A 21,417-nucleotide genomic window follows, 5' to 3' on the forward strand; every position below is an offset into this window, starting at 1 on the left:
TTATGTTATGTTGTTTTATGAAAGGGAAAGTCATTTTTCAATACAGAATTTTGTCAATATAATCGTTTCCAAAAAAATAACTGTTTAAATTTGCGATAAATTAAATGTCATTAGAATCATTAAAAAATTCACACGACTAAAATTTACAGGAATTCGGCACTTTTAAGAATAAGTACCTGAGCAATCAAAGCCATTTCCGTTGTAGCCGGCATCGCATTCACATCTGAAGCTTCCTCTTGTGTTGGTGCATGAAGCATTTTCGTCACAGGGATTACTCAAACATTCATTTATATCTGAATACAATATAAACTTCACACAACAGCTTAACTATCTGTTTAACACATGCATTCAAATATTACATATCAAACAAAATTCAGGTAATGTCAAATTAAATACATGTATATTTACATTATTACCTCTGCATGGTGTACCAGTATAACCAGTGGAACATGTGCATCGAACCCTGTTTTGACCAAGGCAAGTACACACTTTGTACTCTCTTGGAATTGCAAGCCTTTGTCCTGCAACAAAAATATAATAGTAAGTTCAGTTTTATTCTAACCTATATTGTTAACATATATCACTGTGGTTAAAACTGTCAATACATACACCAAGAGACACATAACATTAGGACATTTTTTTCAATTACATTTTTATATCTTTTACTAATTGAATGTTAACCCTTACCTCTTCTAATGTAATAGTTTCCAACTCTACACCCACATTCTGATTTCCTAATACAGTTATCTCCATCTCTCACATAGCCTACATCACATACACAAGCCTCCACTTTACCATGAATATGACAACTGAAAAGAATGGTAAAATTATAAAGTATATATTTTTAGATAGGTTTGTTCACATAAAGAACTGCAATGAATGGGAAACACTGTTTGTGACAAAGTAACAATTTAAAAGACATACTTAGAATAAATTTCAAAACCAATGGATCATGCAGGTTAAAACATTTATTAAGCTCTTACTTTGATGATGCATACGGTTCTTCACAAGTATCAGTACAAGCTGAAGCACATCCTTCGTAGTGACTGTAGACAGGACATCTCAAAGCTCTTGTGTTTGTTCGTGAACGCCAATCACATAATTCCACATCATGAGCTTGGCAAACTTCAGAATAAATCTCCAATGCCTGTGAATATAAGTAAGATATTTCAAATCCGAAACACCTAATTTCTGTAGATGTTTAATTTTTTTAATTTAAAATTTAGTATAGAAAATAAATTCAACCAAAAGTTTAAGTCATTGTAATAACATTAAAATAGGGTACTCTAAACAGTAAGCAGTATTGGTTACAAACCGTTAGTCACTAAAAGGTTGTCTAAATTATCAGCATACATAAAAAAATTCACCAAACTAATTACCCACAAGTAATATGCATGGTAATTCGCAAACAGGCATGAGGTATATGAAAAAAACAATCATGTTATAACGACTGTCATTTTCGGGCCACCCGAAGATAAAGCATTAAGTTAAATTACCTGTTCGAGTACTGTTGTATCACCATTACTGGCACAAACATCAAAAACACATTTTTGGAAGAAAGTGTTAGCATCGATGGTGTGGTGGCATGGGCGGAATACACCTGTACGTGAAGTGAGGGAACCACAGAATTCTTCAGCACTCCTGAAACAAAATATGAGCTTCACTGTGAGACATTAAAAGTGGATTTAAAAATCTTTTTAAAAAGGAGATTATTTTGTTTAGAAAATGCTTTTTCTCTATGAAAGTTAGAAATTTTTTTATTGATGTTATGTAAACACATAACATTTTAACAAAGTTTTACCATTTTTACCATTTTGTTTAAAGTATTAATAAAAGTTACTATTAAAACAATTTTTATATTATTATACTCTACGAGCTTAAATAACTTGCTATGTAGTTTTGTCTATATAGAACAGACCAATACCTAAATACGCTTACCATCTTTGTCTTTCACTGTTGGAGCAAGTGAATGGCTCAGGGATTCTGTCAGAACAATTTCCAATTTGATAGCTTTGAGCAAATTCATTAAAGTCAGAAGTTACAACACCACTGCTGGTCTTTAAATCATCAGATTTTATTCCATTATAATCGCCACATACCCCATGGACCTGGTAAAAATATCACATCTTATTCCCATCTTACCAATACCATGAGTGCTGTTCTTTCAAACTTTGCTTTTTAGTAATATTTTATTTTTAAGTTATTATTGGAAAACTTTAACAAAAAACAGTAAGGTTAATGCGACAAACCAGGTGGAAAATGTGTAACAATAAAATGTGTAGTTGATGACTCACCTGTCCTTTGTATGTGCTTGGGACCTTCACTCTGACACCATTTCCATTGAACCATACTTTCAAACCATGTTGTGTGGAAAGCAATGTGGATCTACCAGATATTTGAATGCTGAACTGAGGAGAATGGTAGCTTGCGACTACGTTGCCATTCACCTAAAACAGGAAACAAAATAAACAGTTATGTTTTATGAAAAAATAACTTTAAGAAATTGTGTGAACAAAAAGCTTCACAAAAAGTGTTCAAATGCTATTATGTATAAATAAAATTGACAACAAAAAGTGACGATATTGTGCAATAAAACAGGTCAGTCTAAAACTTATAACATTTACATTTGCTGCAGCGCTGTTAAACAGTTTTGAGTTTTCTTAAAATAAAACACATATTATATATGCTGGATGAAACCACAACTTACCTTTACTACTCGATTCTTTTCCAACCTCACAGCCACTGTACCACCAAACAAAGTTACAGTGATATGTTTAATGAACGAAACACGAGTGTTGCTGCCTCTGTGTTCATTGGTGGCAACAACATGAAACCATCTTTGGTCATTAGTGGACAAAGTGTTGGTGCGTGCCATGGTGTAGGAGCAAGTCCCCATGAAGTCAAACCAACCACTGCCATCAAATGTCATGTAATGAGGATCTCCCCATGCCTTGCACAAACCATATCCTAAAATTTGTAAAATTGCGTTAAAATAAAATTTAAAAAATATCAAAGCTGTGATTATTTGTAAAAGTTCCTAAAAATTAGAAAAAAAATACAATAAAGCAGTGACTATAACTCTATCAAACATGTACTATTTCTAGAGATACAAAATGTTTAAATAAAACGAAGTCTGCACACTAAAAGCTAAAACACTTTAAAAATATTGCTTTGTTTTATTTTATTGAACCTAAATCTAAAAAATGATAAAAAAATTTAATTCCAAATAGTCTTACAGTGACAATTACTCATAAAAAGGTGACTAACCTGTTGGGACGCACGCAACTCTTCCAAACACATCTCTTCCACATCTTTTATTGCTTCCACATCTTGCTCTAACACAAGTCATCCTTCCTCTCTGGCACGTACACTTCCTCCCACAACCACTTGTGTAAGTCACATCACCATTCTTAAAATAAATTTTAAAAGTTACACTTGCTACACAATTATCAATGAATAAATGTCTCTTGCTTTATTCTCATTATCACACAGGTGTTCTGTTTCATACACTTTGTGCCAGCTTACCAGTTACCCGGAGACGTAACTTTGTGGGTGATTGTTTTTATATAGAACTTTAGGAATACAGATTAAAGTAAACATTATCTTTTTTATACAGAACTGTGAGGAAAGATGGGACACCTTTAGCACAAAATATTCAAATATCCTGATCGTGTTTCAAACAATTAACACTGGTCTAACGGAGTCCTAAGAAAAAGGTTTTATAATTCTTTAAATGTTCTTTGTTTACTACCAAATTAGCTGGAAAAATAGAATGGAAAGGGGCCTATCTACCCCTACCCTACTGTATAACTTTTTTTATACACAACTACCAAAATTTAAGTTACAGTCCCAACACCTTATAATATTTTCCATTTTGTGAGCAACCACATTCAGATGTCCTGACACAGGTGTCACCAGAGAGAACATATCCAGAGTCACATTCACACTGTTCAACACACCGCCTATCGCAACTAACGGTTCGTGGTTGGGAGCAGGTGCGTGGACATGAGGAACCACATGGGTTGTAGTGAGAATTTGGGCCACAAGATAATGCTAAAATAAAAAATATAAAGTAAGAAAAAAGAAAAAGTCATTTGATAAATAAAATAATGAATCAATAGCAAACAAATCAAGCAGTATTTTTATAACACCAATGTGTTATCGAAGATATAATGAAGCAGTATCAAACAAACTACTATCAGTTTCACACAACATATTAATATTAATTTGGTAATTTTTATGAGGACTTACGAGTATTTGTTGTATTTCTCCATTCGGGACAAATTCTTGCACCCAATGCTTGACATATTTGAGCATAAGACCCAACATTGTTCTCAAGAGCAGCAAGTCCATCATTGTACACGCAAGCATCAAACACACAATCCTAAAGCAAAAGATGGATAAAATAAGCTGACTATGAGTTACACAGAAAACTAGGAACAATATACTCTACTGTCCAAAAAAACTGTGTTGGGAAAACTTACACTATACATTTTTACGGAAACATATCATAAAATCCTTAAAATTTTCAATTTGATTTTGGGATTTTTAAATTTCACATATGTCTACTTTAGTTTGTATTATAATGCTATATATGTTTCTTTTAAAATTTTAAACATACCCTTAAGAAAGGAGCAGGATCTGAGAGAGAGTGGCAACTTGCAAAGCAACCATTTTCTTCAGTAATAATCGAACACTGGCGACGGAAAACAGATTTTCTCGATGCCGGGCAAGTTTCATCTCTTGGTGGAAGTGCTCTGGTGCAACTGGAATAGAATACAAATACAATAATGAAAGAACTAAACAAACCAAAATAAAACAATTTTGAAAATATTGTTTCAACTTTTTTGTTAAAGCTGACAGATATGCAAAAATATACCAAAACATTTTTAGGCAAGAAATTCCAGTTGATCAGGCTGTTTAGTCAATGTCATTACCATCATCATTTAAATATTTACCCTGGTTTGCTTGAAGTTTGGAATTGGTTTCCAAACTGGGTTGGATCAGTTAAAATAATCCGTGTTCCTCTTCGAGTAAAATCGTCATCCGGATTTCCATTATAGTTGCCACATAAACCTGGAGCGGTGGAATTTACAAATAGAATTTTTGTTTTAATTTGAAAATTTCATATCTAAACATTTTTCTTCTATGAAGGCTTATGCAAATAAAAAATAACAACAAAAATGCAATGAACTTGAATTGCATTTTTTATCACTTCATATTTAACATTTGTTTTTACTTCGTGGTTGCTACTTTTATCACGATCACCGTTCAAAACCAATAGAGAAGTCATTAAAATATAAGTTATTATTATATAATTAAGGTATTTAATGATTTTTTATGCAATTTCTATACTCAGGTAAACAGATATCACACAAAAATGAAAAATAATTCGACCTGACTCTTTCTTCATGAGTTAAAATAAAAAGCATAACTTTGGTTCTGCCTTTATGTTGAGTTGATATTTTGTTTAACTATGTTTAGAAAATCTTATCTTACCTTCAACAATTCCTGAATAAGTGCTCGGCATTCTGACAGTGAGATATGATTTGCCATCGTAGATAATTTTCATTTGGAATGAAGTTGTCAGGACGACAAAACGTCCGCTGAATTTAATATTAACACCACTTGAAGAGTGAGAAAATGGAAGATTGACTGTTTCACTATCCACCTGGGTATATAAAGTAGTCAGTATAAGGTATTGCAAAAATTATGTACATTTAAAACTAATAAAAAAAATATTTGGCAAAACTAATATTAAAATAAAAAAGGACCTCGGAGACACAGCTTTTAAAGTCTCAAATATCAGGGCTTCAAAACTGTTTTGCCCCTTTTAATCATCTAAATTTCTATGCAGTACTTTGTGTAAAACTTGAACACTCTCAGGAATCCCCAAAATTCTGTTACCCCGAGTTTAGAAAACCTAACATATATTACAATTTGTCATTTAGTGAAACATCACTAATCAGGTTTAATTGCTTTGGTCCCAACATAGCGACTTCAAGATTTTAATACTAAAAGGTTATTGAAATTTATTTACATAATATACAAAATTAATACAAAATGACCTCTTTAAAAGAGTTATTTTTAACAAAAAACCTAAAGCACAAAAAAAATTATTTAACATAAATTATTACTTGAACAACTTTTCCCTTTAAGAGTTCGATAACGATTCCACCAACGCGTACGATAACTTTGCGGAGCCATGACACTCTTGTGTTTCCTCCTCTATGTTCATTGTCAACCTACAAAACAATACATTCCAAAAAATTAACCTTTTTTGTTTCCAAAATATTTTTTTGTTTATCCTGGAAGTTTTTATTTAATTCTGCTTGCAGAGGATTTGTGTTTGTTACTGCATCGTTGATTGAAAGAGACTAGTGACAGTAGTTTAGTTGGGTTAGCTGTTAATTTAGTATCTTTTGTCATTGCATTTTATTATAATGAACCAAGAATCCTTAAATACTAGTGCTAAATCAGAGCCAATTCGTGGAATGCATCACAGTTAAAAATGGAACTTAAAAAAAAAAATTATTTCTGCACTGACAATAAAATGACAGATAAAACAACACAAAGCAAAAACGTATCAAAAATCAAACAAATAAATTTAATTAACATCCCACCTCGACTACAAAGGGTCTTAGGTTACTGCCATGTGGCACAGATGATGCCTTGACCAACACATAAGAACAAACGCCTTGATAATCAAACCTCTTCCCATCAAACGTACAATAATGTGGGTCACCGACCGCATAACACGATTTGAATGTTGGCGTAACTGGACCTGCGATAACAGATTCGAGTTTGGTCAAATTTGAAGTTGTTATAGTTGAAAATGACTTAACTTAAGAAAACTGGGAAATTCCAATTGTTTTCTGTATCGGGTATTTCCCTTGTCATTATGACGTGGTTGGTTATATAATAGAGTTATAGTAGATTCTACATCATTAAAGTGGTAGAGTACTATTAGTCCTGCATTTATATTTTTGTTGTTTAGCATAAGCTATCTTGATATTTTAGGACTTTTTTATTTACCAGAACATGTTTAACCGACATATTACGCCAAAGGTGGCTGTACACAGTATCCGGAATTCATCCGTTTTGTCTGTTTTGTCCGGATTTCGCTGTTACATGCGGAACTCGGTAATGGGTTTGCATACGACCTCGCAAGCGAATTCGCATGCCGGTTACTGTATACAGCCATCTTTACTCGATAAAGTGCTAAAGATGTCCCATATTCCCCCACAGTCCTAAATATTATAGTTACCTCTGCGCTCGCAAGTCGGAGCCGAGCTCGACCAAGAACCGGAGGACCCGCATCGTACTCTGGCTTGCCCAACTAATCGATAACCGGTACGACAAGAATATGTGACGTAATCGCCTGGATTGTGCTGGGATCTTGTTGGTGAAACGGTACCGTAAGACGGCGCTGTAGGCACAGGGCAACCTGGGACAATAGAATTATTTTAAGACGCTGAATAATTGATTTGAGAAAATACGAAACTAAATAACAGGAAAAATGATGTAATACGTTAAATACTTGCTTAATTTGAGAAAAGGCAAAAATAAAAAAGAGAAAAAATAATGTAAGGCGTTGTTGTGTTTGGTTTTCGCTTGAATATTCGTACAACAAATATACAATATAATTGCAAACTGCGTGGTCGGGAATCGAACTATTGTCGTCCATTAAGTATAATCAATATTATTTTTAATAAGTTGCATGAGCGTAGATGTGCCATGGTGTGTAGGTCACTACAAACCTCTAACAAGCACAACACAACCTAATCAAACTTTAATTACAAACATTATCCAGATTACAGCAAAGGTGAAGTTCAAATTAAAGACGATTTTTTTCTTACCTGCTCCCACGGCCCGCCAACGTATGTCAAAACCTTTTTTGTTGACGCTGCTGTCAGAATGAAAACGTAGTGTTGCACTTCTGCCTGTGCTTCTGTATGTTCGTCGAGTAAAATATCCGCACAGCTTTAATATTCTTGTGTTTCTGCTCGTTCCGTTAAAAATCTGCCAATATGAATGTGTTTTAATTTGTTGTTTTTTTCGGCAATTATTAATTTTTCGGCACGTTTATGAAAAAAAGAGTTTTTTTATTCTCACGCAGGTAAATTCTGGACTATAGAAGCAGGCGAACTAACCCCTTTGCACATGCGTCGGTCGGCGAAAAGTATATATTTCATAATTATCTGACAGAACGCCCTTAAAATTTTTCCCCCTTATATTCGAGAAAAAAATCATATAATCTTGAAGTGGCAATTCAATGTTCGTAATATAGCTGTAGCCTATATACGGGTTTCATTATAAACAGTAACACGCACAAGCCTTCACCTCTAAATAATCGTATCTGCAACGTCGGTTTGCTTCCAGAGCGAATTTCTCAATTGTAATCTCTATTGTTTGACCAGCGTTAACAGTTATCTCCCAAGTACAGTCTTTGTGGTTTGGATAATTGTTGGGGTAGTTCGGGCTTTGAATGCGACCTGACGTCTGTCCGACGATTTCACCCCCGCAATCTATAGTAAGAAAGAGATGTGTTCATGTTCATTAAATATTATGCTTTTTCAGTAATAACCTACGTATCATATACTTCATGTCATTTGATACACAAACGGTTTAAGAAAAAATATAGTATAAGGGTGCGGGAATATGGGACACATTTTCTTTCTATTGGCCTATGTTTCATTTGGTAGTAAACAAAGAACAATAAAAGAAATATAATCCGTGTTCTCACGACTTCTATAGACCATTGTTGATTGTTTAAACAGGATATTTGGATATTATGTGCTGAAGGTGTCCAGTATTCCCCCGCCCTACTCGATTTTCTCCCCAATCAATTTCACCTTTAATTTTCTTTATATAAAAAAACTCACCTCTAGAAACCACAGCGCATGTGGGGGCCGAACCTGACCATTGCCCGTTACTCATACACCGGATAGGTGATCGGCCAACCAAAGAGTAACCAGAGTCGCAAGTGAAGGTCGCCATCGAACCAACTGGCCAGCTGGTTCTCCTTGGTGTTATGGTTCCATGAGATAATCGAGCTAAACCCCTGCATCCTGTGATTGATAATGTTAATTTGATTTATATCTCTTCGAATAAAAGCAAAAGACAAATATTTACAAAAACGAAAAGATGGGAATAAGCAACAAAAACACGCTTCGTGTAAAATCTGTTTAGATTTTTGTGGTAATAATATTACTAAAACGTATACAACTAAAACGTTAATAAACCAAACATATACTACATATATGAATTCGTGTAATTTACGTAATAGAGCGTGAATTAAAACGCAGACTGCAGTTTTTCACGTTGTAAAGCGAAATCCAAGTGTATATAAGCTTCAATTATAGCCTCGTGTTTTACTTGAGGCGGATAATTTGAGAAGTACACACTCGATGTACTTGAATTTAATAACCTTTTCTAAATGGCGGTCGCGCGCCTTTAAGTGCTATTACGTAAGTGCATAATAGGTTTTAAAGCCTTCTTCAAATTGCCACTTCGGATTTCCGTGTATGACCAGTCATTAGAATTGGTAAAGACACGAAACTTGACAAATTAGCGTCCTATGTGTGACTAGCGTCGGTTAATTATGGTTTTCGTGGTGTTACTTACGGATTGTCGCGGTAAAATCACAGTTTACATCTGTGGGAGAATTTCAACCAGCGGGAAATGAAAAAGAAAATTACCGGAAACGAAAATGCGAACGCGTTTGATGTGGTAATGAATATAAGCGGATAAGAGAAGCACTATTAGAAAACAGGAAATTAAATAAACGCATGAGACATTAAATTGAAAAACCATTTGCCCCCTTGTAAATTAATTATTTTTTAAAATAAAAAACCTGGACTTTGGTTCAAATATACTCGAAGTGTTGTAGTCTTAGTAAATTAACACACAAAGTACAATGCAACAGAAAATTGAACACATTATGTGCCACAACCACAGGATAAATTCACCAATATATACGGTAGGTTAGGTTAAGATGGTACATTTCTCGTCCCATTTGGTAGTAAACAAAGAACATTCAAAAAAATGTTTAACCGCAGCCTGGCGACTTTAAAAAGAATCGTTTATTGTTTGAAACACGACCAGAAAATATGAAATACTTTATATTGTGGGGTGGGGAAAGATGGGACACCATTTTATTCTATTTTCTCGTCCTATTTAGTAGTAAACAAAGAATATTCAAAGCATTATAAAACTATTTTCTCACGACTCCCGTAGACCGTTGTTAATTGTTTAAAACACGATCAGGATATTTGGATATTCTGCACTAAAGGTGTCCCATCTTCCCCCACAGAACTATATGATATATTCCACCTTACCCTACAGAATTCTATATTTCATTAAATACCTGATGAGCTGGTGACACACGTTGGTACTCTAGATGGCAGCCAAGCGCCATTTGCTTGACAGGTTGTTCGACTAACCCCTCCACTTAGTGTTTTACCACTTGGGCAAGTGAATCGAATGTATTCGTTCGTATTAAATATCGACTTCGAGGAAGGCCATGCATTCACACCGCTTGGTATAGTAGGGCGTCGGCATGGAATTCCTGATGCGCCTGAAAAAAACCGCAATGGCTCAAATAAGTGGGATTTTTTGCATTTACTCGAAACTCATAAGCAATACCACTTTATATGAAATTTTACAAAACTCCTAAATATAAAGAATGTGCTCATTTTACATATAGTTATTTTAAAAGGGCCAAAACAGAAATGTGAAAAATATATCTATAATTTTGTTCCGAATTTTTTGGTCATGAAAGGCCCATATTTAAGTTTAAGTACAAGAAAGGTGAATGTAAATATAAAAATGTTAAATAAAAACAATATGCTCACCGCCTCTGCAGCAATATCGAACTTTGTAATCCTTGCATGTTCTGCTGGTCATTAAGGACTGCTCGGAATTCAAACAAGTCATTCCGTAACTCAAGCTGTTCCTCATGGCGTTGCCAGCTCTGTTATAAGACCCCCCTGTCTTCATTTGGATCTGCATACCAGTCGGGGAGCTGCAGGCCGACCTCGACCTCCTCCGGTGCGTAGAAAGTAACTCGTAGTCGCCAGTGCCAGATGGGTTGTCGATGTCCAACCAAGAACCCCATGAGTTTGCAAAGCAAGTACCAACGGTGTCTGTACCTGTTAAATAGCAATGAACATATAAACATTTGACTGCCTTTAATGATGCTCCGTTTCTACTTCTACTATTTCGTCATATTTGTGCTATATTTACATTTTTTTGCATTTTTAACATAAAGTAGGGCAAAGGAAGATGGGACACCTTTGCATTCTATTTTCTCGTCCCATTCGGTAGTAAACAAAGAAAAATAAAGAATCCTAGCACATTATCCTCTCGACTCCCGTAGACCATTGTTAATTGTTTAAAACAGGATAAAGATATAGTCGGGTGGGGGAAGATGGGACATCTTTTTATTATATTTTCTCGTCCCATTTGATAGTAAACAAAAAACAATTAAAGAATTATAAAGCCGTATCCTCACGACTCACATAAACCGCTGTTAATTGTTTAAAACATGATCAAACTATTTAGACATTATGTGCTAAATGTGTCCCATCTTTCCCCACCATACTATACTTGGATATTATATGCGCTAAGGTATCCCGTTTTTTAGGATGCAATAACTTTATCCTATTTTCTCGTCCCATATGGTAGTAAACAAATGTCCCGTTTTTTACCCATCGTACTATATGTGATTATAATATAGCTAAGCATGGTCGGCATACCTGGATTTCCGCATCTGAACTGTAACTGGACGTATTTGTAAGTTCCTCTGCATGGGTCGCCTTGAAACCGTGTGTTAGATGCTGTGATTGTACACGACCGCCTGCCGTTACACCGAGCCCATACGATCGGTAAGGCTTTGGACGACTTGCACCTCCGTGTTCTCATAGTTGACGATGGACAGCTGAGGGAAACATCAGAGTATGATTTTATAGTATTTTTTGGTAAAATATTTTACGAATGAGTGTTTTTATTTCTGCAATTTTAAGAAAATATTTTATTTCTGAAACTTTGATAAAGTATTTTGTTTCTGCAACTTTTTATAAAAGGTTTGTAAATAATTTCTAAACAAAACCAATAAATAATAAAATGGGGCAAGATAGCTCTTTCCGTAAATCTCCATTTAAACGGCACCATCCCACCCTTTTTATACAAACACTTACGTTGAACCGTCTCGTCTTCCATAAAACGCATCTTCGATGAGAATGACGTGTCCGGCAGAGACACATCGAATAGTTTTGGTCCTGCCTTCACAAATCGTGTTCACGAAACTGTATCGTGATCGTGGTATCATGGACGCCCATGAGGAAGATGTATGTGATCCTGTTGGGTGTGAAAAACATAATTTATTAGTTAATTGGGTGTAGTTTTTTTACTCAAATAAAAAATAAAATAAAAAAAAATAGGTGTACTTAAAATGAATTCTAACATTTTCAAAATGTATAAATTTTTACATTAAATTTAAGCCAAACGCAATGTACCTGTTGCTGAAGAATAATGCACCAAACATAAAGACACTATAAATGCCAACGAGATAACACTTAAAAGACCTGTAGTCGTCATGACTGACAGGCAGCGTGGTAAAATCTTCGTTTACGAGAAACGAAAACTAGATTGATGATCTAATCTGGCGCGCTTATATAGTTGGAGGTAATGAACATGTTGCTTCGGCCTTTCTTCTTCGCAGGGTCTGAGTGAGTCAGATTTCTATAATTACAGCCGCCCACCAGATTGGACTAATCATCTTAAAAATAGGCAGCAATTAGAATTGTTTAATTACGACTGACCCGTACGTGAAGCCGAGCGCCAAGAACGTACACCTCGTTAAAGCCATGTTTCGGGCCGGCAAATTATAAGTTAGGGTCGGCCTAGATACGTGGGGTACCGTGCGTATTACTCTGTTCTGTTGAGGTAATTGGCTAGTGCATTTGATATTAGTGGTTTGTACCGGACAGGCCCGACGTCTATCCGGTTTTACTTGGATAAGGTCACAGTTTAAAGTTGTATTTTTGACCTGAGAACACATGACCTCGATCTACCGACCGTGGGTATACGTCAATGGTATTTGACCGTAATTGGTTTAATAAACTTAAACGAACGTTAATCTTAACAAATGTGGTATGTAATTTATACGCAAAAACGTCTGATGTCGTAGGCGATAATAAAATAATGCAATTGCTTTGTACAAAGTATGTCGTAGTTAATGTTCGGTAACTTTTGTGTAAAACGTAAAAGAAACTTATTTTGATTGACTTTAAAGTTTATAAAAAAAGACAAACAGAACACGCAAATGTAAAAACTTATTATAAAAACACGTAAATAGTAATACAAACAGACAAATGTTATAAAACATTCGCATGATAGAATAAATGCCACGTAGAAACAATGCTAAAATTATAGACTTTTCTAGGTGAACCATAAAAAGTGTACAGTTTGCCAGCAGTGGAATCTGCGTCTCATATCCAGTAGGGTGAAGCAAGGATAGGACACCTTCAGCACATAATATCTAAATATGCTGATCGTTTTAAACAATTAACAATGGTCTATGGGAGTCGTTTACTACACGAGAAAATTAAATAAAAAGGTGTCCTATGTTCCCCAACCCTACTATATGCGAACGCGGAAGCTTATACAGCGCTGCATAAGCTTCGTGGAAGATAATGCACAGTAATGCAAAAATTATTCAAGCCTGATAAAAGTAAAAAAGTAAGAACAAATACAATGAACTTATCAAATATACTTTTACAGTGCGTGTTCACACAAAAAATTAAAGTAAAATCCATCGGTCATTTTAAACTTTGTTTGCGCTACATTTCCAAAAATAAAACATTTCGAAAACAAGAATGCGTCATAATTAAACAAATTATTTTTTTAATTAAATTTGGATGTCGTTTTACCATATAAGTGAAAGGGAAAGCCCCGGTGTTGGTTTATGCTTTTAAAGTCTTCGCCATAAAAACAATAATCCTTTGAATCACCACCGTTATCTTTTCCTATGGGCAATGGACTAGTTGGAGTTAGGGCCGATTCACCATCGCTATTTCTGTCAATCTGCATAGGTTCGCCACGTAAATTCATATACGACTGATTCTCAAACATTAAACAATCGTTCGGTGTCTTCTGAAATCGTTCGGTCGGCGCTGGTGCCAGTATTTTCTGGCATGCCTTTAGTTTTTTATGTCGTTTAATAGGAGGAGGGACCAGCAAAACAGTGGGCACTTCCCTTCTGTGCTCAGACATAACACGCGCGGGTGATTCTTTGAATGAAATGTTCGGAAGGGCGCCGTCTAGCGTATCGTAATATGAAAATTCTACAGTTTGTTCTTTAGGCACGGAATCTTCATGTTCTTTTACAATTACATCCGAGCAGGCAGCCATTTCTTCAACGGACTTCACTTCATTCGAAGATTGACTTGTAGATGCAGAAGTGCTTGTCGCTGATTCTCCACTTCCACTCGACGATGACGTAACAACGTCTGTGACGTCACACGGACAAGGCGATTCATCGCGAGGAGACCGATAACTCTAAATAGTCACACATTTGCTTTATTAAAGAAACCGCATTTCCTACTATGTCATTATAGAATAGACAGTAAATTTTGGTAAAAATACTCTGCCCAAAGCGGTTTCATTTTTTTTGCCTAAAAGTAACAGTATTATTACCAATCAGACAACGTTTTGCAACAATCCGTTGTGGGCTTATCAGTTTTTAGGCAAGGCACTTATAGCGACAATTGCTTTAACCCGGTGGCCTCTTATGGATTATTTAAAATTTAAAAATTTTACCTAAATACATCAAAATCACGCATAAAGTTGCATATGCTGGTAACTCGTAAGAAAGTGTTTAAAATACAGAACACTAGTGTTATAAAGATCGTTTCTCACCCAGCGACAAATACATAAGTTACATTTTATCCATTACATATAATTAGTTTAATGGGAAGAAAAATATATTTGGTAATTATACCAATTGACCAACCAAAGATAAAACGTGCATTAATAAGAGTAAAGAAGCATAAAACTATTTTCTTAATAAAATAGGAGGACAAAACTATTTTTTGGGTCAATTAAAAATAAACTGCAATTCCAAAATAAGCCCGATGATACAATTTTTATCTCACAGGCTTTGGTTTAAAACCTAAAGCAATCGATAAATACAAATATAAAAACTTAATGCAAAAGGTTAATGAACAATTCTAACTGACAATATTAGTCATCGAATGTTATTAAGTGCTTACCTGCACTACCTCGCCTTGTGGGGATAGCATAAAACTTAACTCATCAAATTTACTTCGTTGACCTGGTTTCCAATGCCAGCATGAAAGCATAACGTCGTACCTAGAAGCAATATCACTGTTAGTATAGTAGAGTGGGGGAAGATGGGACACCTTTAACACATCATATTCAAATAGCCTGATCGTATTTTAAACAATTAACTACGGTCTGTGGAAGTCGCGAAGATAGGGTTTTATAATTCATTGAATGTTCTTTGTTTCCTACCAAATGGGCGGAGAAAATAAAATAAAAGGGTGCCCCATCTCCCCCCACCCTACTATATGATGTTTGTACACAGTCTACTTTCACGTGATAATTTTATATTATTAGTGTCCCCAGAATGGAGATTGCTGGTGTAAAATATGAATTGTATTGCTTATTTTTAAAATGTACAGTTGATTTGCACAGTAGAGCGAGCATGTGTGCAGTTGCTAAGAAGGACTATGGAAAATTTTGCAATGCAGCAAACTGAAATCAGATCGGCTATGCAGCGATTTGCACAGCCACAAGCACTATACAGTAGAAAGATTAATTATTTCATGTAAAAGTAACATGACGCTTTTCGGCGGGAAAGCGCTAACGGCAAATAACAGATGTTGAGCGCTAAAGACATCATCAGGCGAGCTTTGTAAAACACGATAGCATAATTGGTAACGTTACAGTTTCTCTCACATTGATAATACCCTATATTATTTTTATTCTGGTTACTTACAGCTTTTCATTTGCAATGTCAGGACTGGGTAACCTCATTCCGTGTTTCAATTCATCGTACAAATCTTTTGGCGCCACGTGTGGATAGGGTTCTTCACCAAACGTAAAAATCTCCCAGACCAGAACACCAAACGACCAACTAAAAAATGATTTGCAATTACTTATAAAACTTTGGGTCGAAACGTAAAAGACTTACATATCCGAAGCTATCGTATACTTGTCAAACATTAAAGCTTCTGGGGATGTCCACTTGGCTGGTTTTTCCTATTTAAAACCACAGTATTAAAACAATACGTGTCATTTTTTTTATTTCATACAAACAATATTGAAAATCTGCTTACCCATCGACTACACACACGGTAATAACCTTTCTGCGCGACATGCTTCGACAACCCGAAGTCCCCGATTTTAACCACTTTATTTTCGGTCAGTAACACATTTCGGGCGGCGAGATCCCGATGTAATATCTAAACAATTAGAAAAAGAAGCGATAATACAACAGTATTTTACCTATAAATTATTAACATTTAAACCGAGCGTAAGAACTTGAAATCGTAACAGTGCGTATGTGCTATCGTATAACGTTTGGCGAAAGAATCCATATTGCTAAAATAGTAGGTATTTCCTCGAAGTTTAAGAATATACGTTTTCTAAGTTTAATATTAGGTATTTTTTTAAAGCTTTTTTTCAATTTAAAAAAATCGTAGTGCCAACCTTTTTGCTACAGAGATGCTCCATGCCAAGAGAAACCTGGTAAGCAAAAGAGATAAGTTCTGAGACCCGGCCGTCGTGGATTGAGAAGGAGGCAGATGCTTGGTCCTCCGCAGAAGACTTGCATCGGAGCAAGTAAGAACGTAGGTTTCCTCCGGACGCAAGTTCCATTACCAATATTGGAGTCAATGTATTTGGACTATTACTCTGATCAAAGAGATAAAACGAGTGATGTATGTCACGCTATATAGTAGAGTGGGGGAATATGGGTCACCTTTTCATTCTTATTTCTCGTCCCATTTGTGGTAAGCAAAGAACATTTAAACAATTATTAAACTGCATCCTCACGACTCACATAGACCGTTGTTATTTGTTTAAAACAAGATTAGGGTATTTGGATATTATGTATAGTAGAGTAGGGTAAGATGGGACACTTTAAGCACATAATATCCAAATATTCAGATCGTGTTTTAAACAATTAACAACGGTCCACGGGAGTCGTGAGGATATAGTTTTATAATTCTTTGAATTTTTTTATGTTTACTACTAAATATGACGAGAAAATATAGTTAAAAGGTGTCCTATCTTACCCCACCCTACTCTACTAAAGGTGTCCCATCTCTCCACACCCTACTAAATAAGACTGTTTCGAGATGTATTCAGAGTACATGCGCCAAAATGGGTGTTACACAAGAGTGCATGGTAATTTCTTGATGGTGCATCGATAAAGTAAAGTACAAAACATGTTTTCACAATATTGAATTAATCAATGAATAAAATACGAGTAAATAGTTATATAATATATAAACTAAAATCAACAAATCGCCTAAGTTTGAAGCTCACTGGCAACAGTTTAACTGCTGCAATTAGAACGGGGAAGTGTAAACGGATCTGGGAACAAGCGAGGAAACCACTCGCGATTCGGTGGGAAGCTGTTATACTGTTGAATCATGCAGCAAATCGCTCATAGCAATTACTATGCATGTAGCGAAAGACTTACGTTTTTGGTCAAAACATCCAAAACACAAGTGCCAATAACGGAAATGACGTTTTCATGTCCGGTTGCTTTAATCAAAGTTGCTGCTTCTTCAATAAAATGGCGAAGGTCTGGAGCCCGAAAATCATCTGTAACGTTTATTAAAAATGGGGGTTTTATAGCATGTTAGGGTTTCGCTAACGTTAGTAAAATCTAAAGACCTTTTAAAACTTTGACTGCTACTGTGACAGAGTTTTCGTCGTTCGTTTTCAGCGACCCGCTGTAAACTTGGCCGAAAAATCCGCTTCCCAACAAACTGGATGATTCCTGGCTTGTGTCGCAAATGAGTCTGTCAATGTTTGAATGTTACATATCTGGATACTGTGTTATAATGAATGCTGCTATACCGTACCTATCACGTGACATTTCTAGTTTTTTCACCAATTCCAAATCGTCGGCAGAAAAGGTGGAAAAATCACTGAACTGTAACAGAACACGTGGTTAGCAGAATTGTTTTACGGGAGTAATCAACTAATGTGCATGCTTATTATATATTGCATCATTTCAATGGCGGTTACTATTTGTTTTGCTCTGGCTTCTGTAAATCTAAGCATCCAATAACCAATTTCCTTCTCGTATTACCAGTATGTGCATTTTACTCGCAAAAGGACGGCGAGACTGCGATACATAAAAGACTATGCAGCGCTGGAATAATTTATAGCAAATGGTTTGGTAATTTTCCTGATACAAATAAAAGGTTTTGAAAAAATATTCTCAAATGTGTGACTTTACAATTAACTTTATTTTGAACTTAAAAGCCGCGCCGTTTTTATGATGTGAGTACATTTTGCAGAACGGAAAATGCTAAAATGCAAGGTGTGTGAAACAATTGAAAGGAAACTCTCTTTCCTTGCAATAATTACGCTAGTGTTTCCTCGGTTCTATTACCAGTAAAAGATTGCGAAATTTAGAAATGAAATTTTTACCGAAAATGCTAGATATCTTATGTTTTAACTAACCGTTATGTACGTTGTTAGATCCACAGTTGGACTCGTGGAATCAGAACTTCTCTTGCTATCTATGTTCTCTTCGTCTGTGCCTTCCTTCTCATCGTGTTCCGATAAGTATATAAACATGTTGCTACCACAGGGAACCTATGTGGTAGTGACTATTAAAAACTGTACAAAATTTACGGTAAAATTTAAAAACTGTTTACTTGTTTTCGAGTCTTCGTTTTCGTCACATGCAAAAACGAAACTGCGGTCAGCAAAATCACGGCCAGAGCTGCTGCCAACGAAACCGTTACCACGAAGTCAGTTTTCCGGAACAAGAACTCATGGAGAACTATAGGTTAAATCTTTATGTAGTTTATCGCATTGTTATTGATATGTTAAATTACAAAATTTAATACCACAAATACGACAAGGGAACGTATAGTACTGTGGGATAAGATAGGATACCGTTTATGAGCCCTTTAAACTTATAGTTCTTGATCGTGTTTTAATAATAAACAACGCTATTTTAAAGTTGCGTGACTACGGTTTTATATTTCGGAAATATCCTTTGTTTACTACCAAATGAAACGGGAAAAGATAATGAAAATTTGTTCCATCTTACCCCACCCTACTAAACTTACAGATACTTGTAGCAAACTGAGCGTATTTTAAGTATGATATATTATCAGCATTCGTTAACCTTATACACATAGACCAACTTTCACCTACGCACGGTCAGTAACTATGAATGATCTCTGAAATCCTCCATAGACATTTGTGACAACACACACGTAACTCCCGGACCCGCGAACCCTGATCTGCAAGAAAATTTGATTTGATTTCATTCATTTAAGCAATGCTTCACTGTGAATGCTTTTACCTCAGTTCGGTCACCTATGTGAGTTCCGTTAAGTGACCACGAGACGTGAACTGGGGAGTCTCCTCGTACTATGTAATCACAACGAAGGGATCGGTTCGTTGAAGAAGTAGAGTTGACATGCCGAACTCCGCTAAGCAACGTCATATCAGAAGAACCATAGACTGGAAACTCTGTAATTGGCGCGGAACGTCCTTCTGAAAATCAAAGGCAGCTTATGTATACGGAGTGAAACGTAGTAATAGAAACTGTATACCTTGATTGACAACTAGGACGAAGAAGAGCTTTTGCTGTACCACCTCAGTGTCATTTGCGCGGTGTGCTTGACAGGAGTAGATACCGGTGTCGTTCATCGTAGCGTTTCTTATATAAAGTCTTGTATTCATAAGAAGCGGTCTCTTCTTACAACCGAACGGGTAGTACTGCAAGTGCAAGTTAAAGGGTTAAGTATCTTATACACAACACACTGCAAATTTTCTCAATACACAGCGAGTGCTCGACTAATTAAATGAAACAGAACAAGTTATCGCTATAAAAGCGAGAAAAAAATCACTGTAAAGTTACTGCTAAATAAAACATATTTACATGTTGGTTTATCGCCCTCACGTCGTTCTCATACTTTGTCCACTTCATGGTGATGGGTGGGGAGTTCAAGTCTCCCATAAATATTGGGTTGACGTATATTAAATCCATACAGTTCAACTTAATGTTGTCTCCCACATGGCGCTCAATGGTGGTGTCGACATCCCCATCCCAAAAGTAGGAACCACCTAGAACATATACCACAGATTATAATGTATTGTAGGGTGGGGGGTGGAACACCTTTTCATGTATTTTTTTGTCCCATTTGGTGGTGGGCAATGAACGTTTAAAGAATTATAAAAAAACGTATCCTAACGACTCCCATAGACCGTTGTTAATATAGTTTAAAACACGATTAGGATATTTCAATATTATGTGCTAAAGAAGTCCCATCTTACTTCACAGAACTATATGAAGCGTTTAGTTTACATTTAAAGTTGACTAAAAAGATGCGACCGACGCATTACCTATATCCCTGCTGTGTATAGGGACGTCATTCCTTATGGTATGGTACAGTAACTATTTAGTTACTCCCATCATGAATTTACAATTTGTCTTTGGGTATATCCCATGTACCACAGCAGTAAGTCAAGAATTCTGTTTCTGCCGAATATCTAAAATTATTACGAAATCGCAGCATACCTGGATCCGGAGTCGTATACACATGTTTTGCTTTCATTTTTGCGCACTTTCTTTGTGAATTTCGAATTAAATTGAGTTTTCTTGCTTCAGTTAATGTCATGAGGGAGCATAAGATCATCAAAGTCTACAAAGTGAAACCAAAATGTTATCGTTACAGCATATAGTGTCAGGCAAAATATGAGTGGGGCCCTAATTAGTTCTTTAGATTGTACCAACAATTATTTTGCTATATGCACAATGCTCTGTCTACGGTTGCATGCGTTTCATATCATTTATAGTAGCACTATATAGTTATACATCGGCATTTACAAATATGAGTACATGAATAAGTGGAACTCACAAATATCCTTCGAACGTTTGGTATATCACAAGTCCGCCAATGTCCATCGGTCATACTTTTGCCGTTGCTTGTCGCATGCTGGGCTCACAGGTGTTTCCACTCTTACTCGAGTTGAAGCACTCGCATCACGGTTTTGCCGTTAGTGGCAACACTGGATATCACTCTCTTGCTGTCCCAGCAATAACATGGCTACACAACCACTATAGAAAACAAACCTAAAACGAAACACAGCCTGGAAACCCGAATGTGTATGTGTTAAAAGTCAACCATC

General features: G+C 35.8%; 2 protein-coding genes across 2 annotated transcripts in view; both read right to left on the minus strand.

The window, feature by feature from the left end:
• Positions 1-12,642, minus strand: part of LOC100185624 (fibrillin-1-like) — a 50,242-nt gene extending 37,600 nt beyond the window's left edge. The window contains exons 1-24 of the mRNA XM_026840903.1: positions 12,519-12,642; positions 12,201-12,360; positions 11,760-11,941; positions 10,857-11,153; positions 10,370-10,579; positions 8,886-9,071; positions 8,344-8,528; positions 7,860-8,022; positions 7,268-7,447; positions 6,624-6,784; positions 6,138-6,245; positions 5,500-5,671; positions 4,959-5,076; positions 4,622-4,766; positions 4,252-4,384; positions 3,857-4,053; positions 3,268-3,409; positions 2,708-2,967; positions 2,295-2,447; positions 1,939-2,108; positions 1,497-1,641; positions 984-1,147; positions 688-809; positions 417-521 (exon numbers count right to left, since the gene is read on the minus strand). Of these exons, the coding sequence (XP_026696704.1) occupies positions 417-521; positions 688-809; positions 984-1,147; positions 1,497-1,641; positions 1,939-2,108; positions 2,295-2,447; positions 2,708-2,967; positions 3,268-3,409; positions 3,857-4,053; positions 4,252-4,384; positions 4,622-4,766; positions 4,959-5,076; positions 5,500-5,671; positions 6,138-6,245; positions 6,624-6,784; positions 7,268-7,447; positions 7,860-8,022; positions 8,344-8,528; positions 8,886-9,071; positions 10,370-10,579; positions 10,857-11,153; positions 11,760-11,941; positions 12,201-12,360; positions 12,519-12,600 (3,940 nt within the window). The 5' untranslated portion in view covers positions 12,601-12,642. The remainder of the gene's footprint in view (positions 1-416; positions 522-687; positions 810-983; positions 1,148-1,496; positions 1,642-1,938; positions 2,109-2,294; positions 2,448-2,707; positions 2,968-3,267; positions 3,410-3,856; positions 4,054-4,251; positions 4,385-4,621; positions 4,767-4,958; positions 5,077-5,499; positions 5,672-6,137; positions 6,246-6,623; positions 6,785-7,267; positions 7,448-7,859; positions 8,023-8,343; positions 8,529-8,885; positions 9,072-10,369; positions 10,580-10,856; positions 11,154-11,759; positions 11,942-12,200; positions 12,361-12,518) is intronic.
• Positions 12,643-13,099: 457 nt separating this feature from the next.
• LOC100184056 (fibroblast growth factor receptor 3) lies at positions 13,100-21,392 on the minus strand. The gene is made up of 17 exons (XM_002120410.3): positions 21,147-21,392; positions 20,807-20,930; positions 20,168-20,352; positions 19,839-20,004; positions 19,586-19,779; positions 19,439-19,523; positions 18,927-19,054; positions 18,730-18,864; positions 18,123-18,193; positions 17,932-18,059; positions 17,735-17,859; positions 16,738-16,941; positions 16,365-16,490; positions 16,220-16,287; positions 16,025-16,162; positions 15,276-15,375; positions 13,100-14,562 (listed from the first exon to the last, which is right to left on the minus strand). Exons 1-17 carry the CDS (start codon positions 21,198-21,200, stop codon positions 13,909-13,911), a joined length of 2,685 nt encoding a protein of 894 aa, XP_002120446.1. The 5' UTR covers positions 21,201-21,392; the 3' UTR covers positions 13,100-13,908.
• Positions 21,393-21,417: the final 25 nt, after the last annotated feature.

Source organism: Ciona intestinalis, chromosome 2 (genome assembly GCF_000224145.3).
Source record: "Ciona intestinalis chromosome 2, KH, whole genome shotgun sequence".
Classification (NCBI taxonomy): Eukaryota; Metazoa; Chordata; class Ascidiacea; order Phlebobranchia; family Cionidae; genus Ciona; species Ciona intestinalis.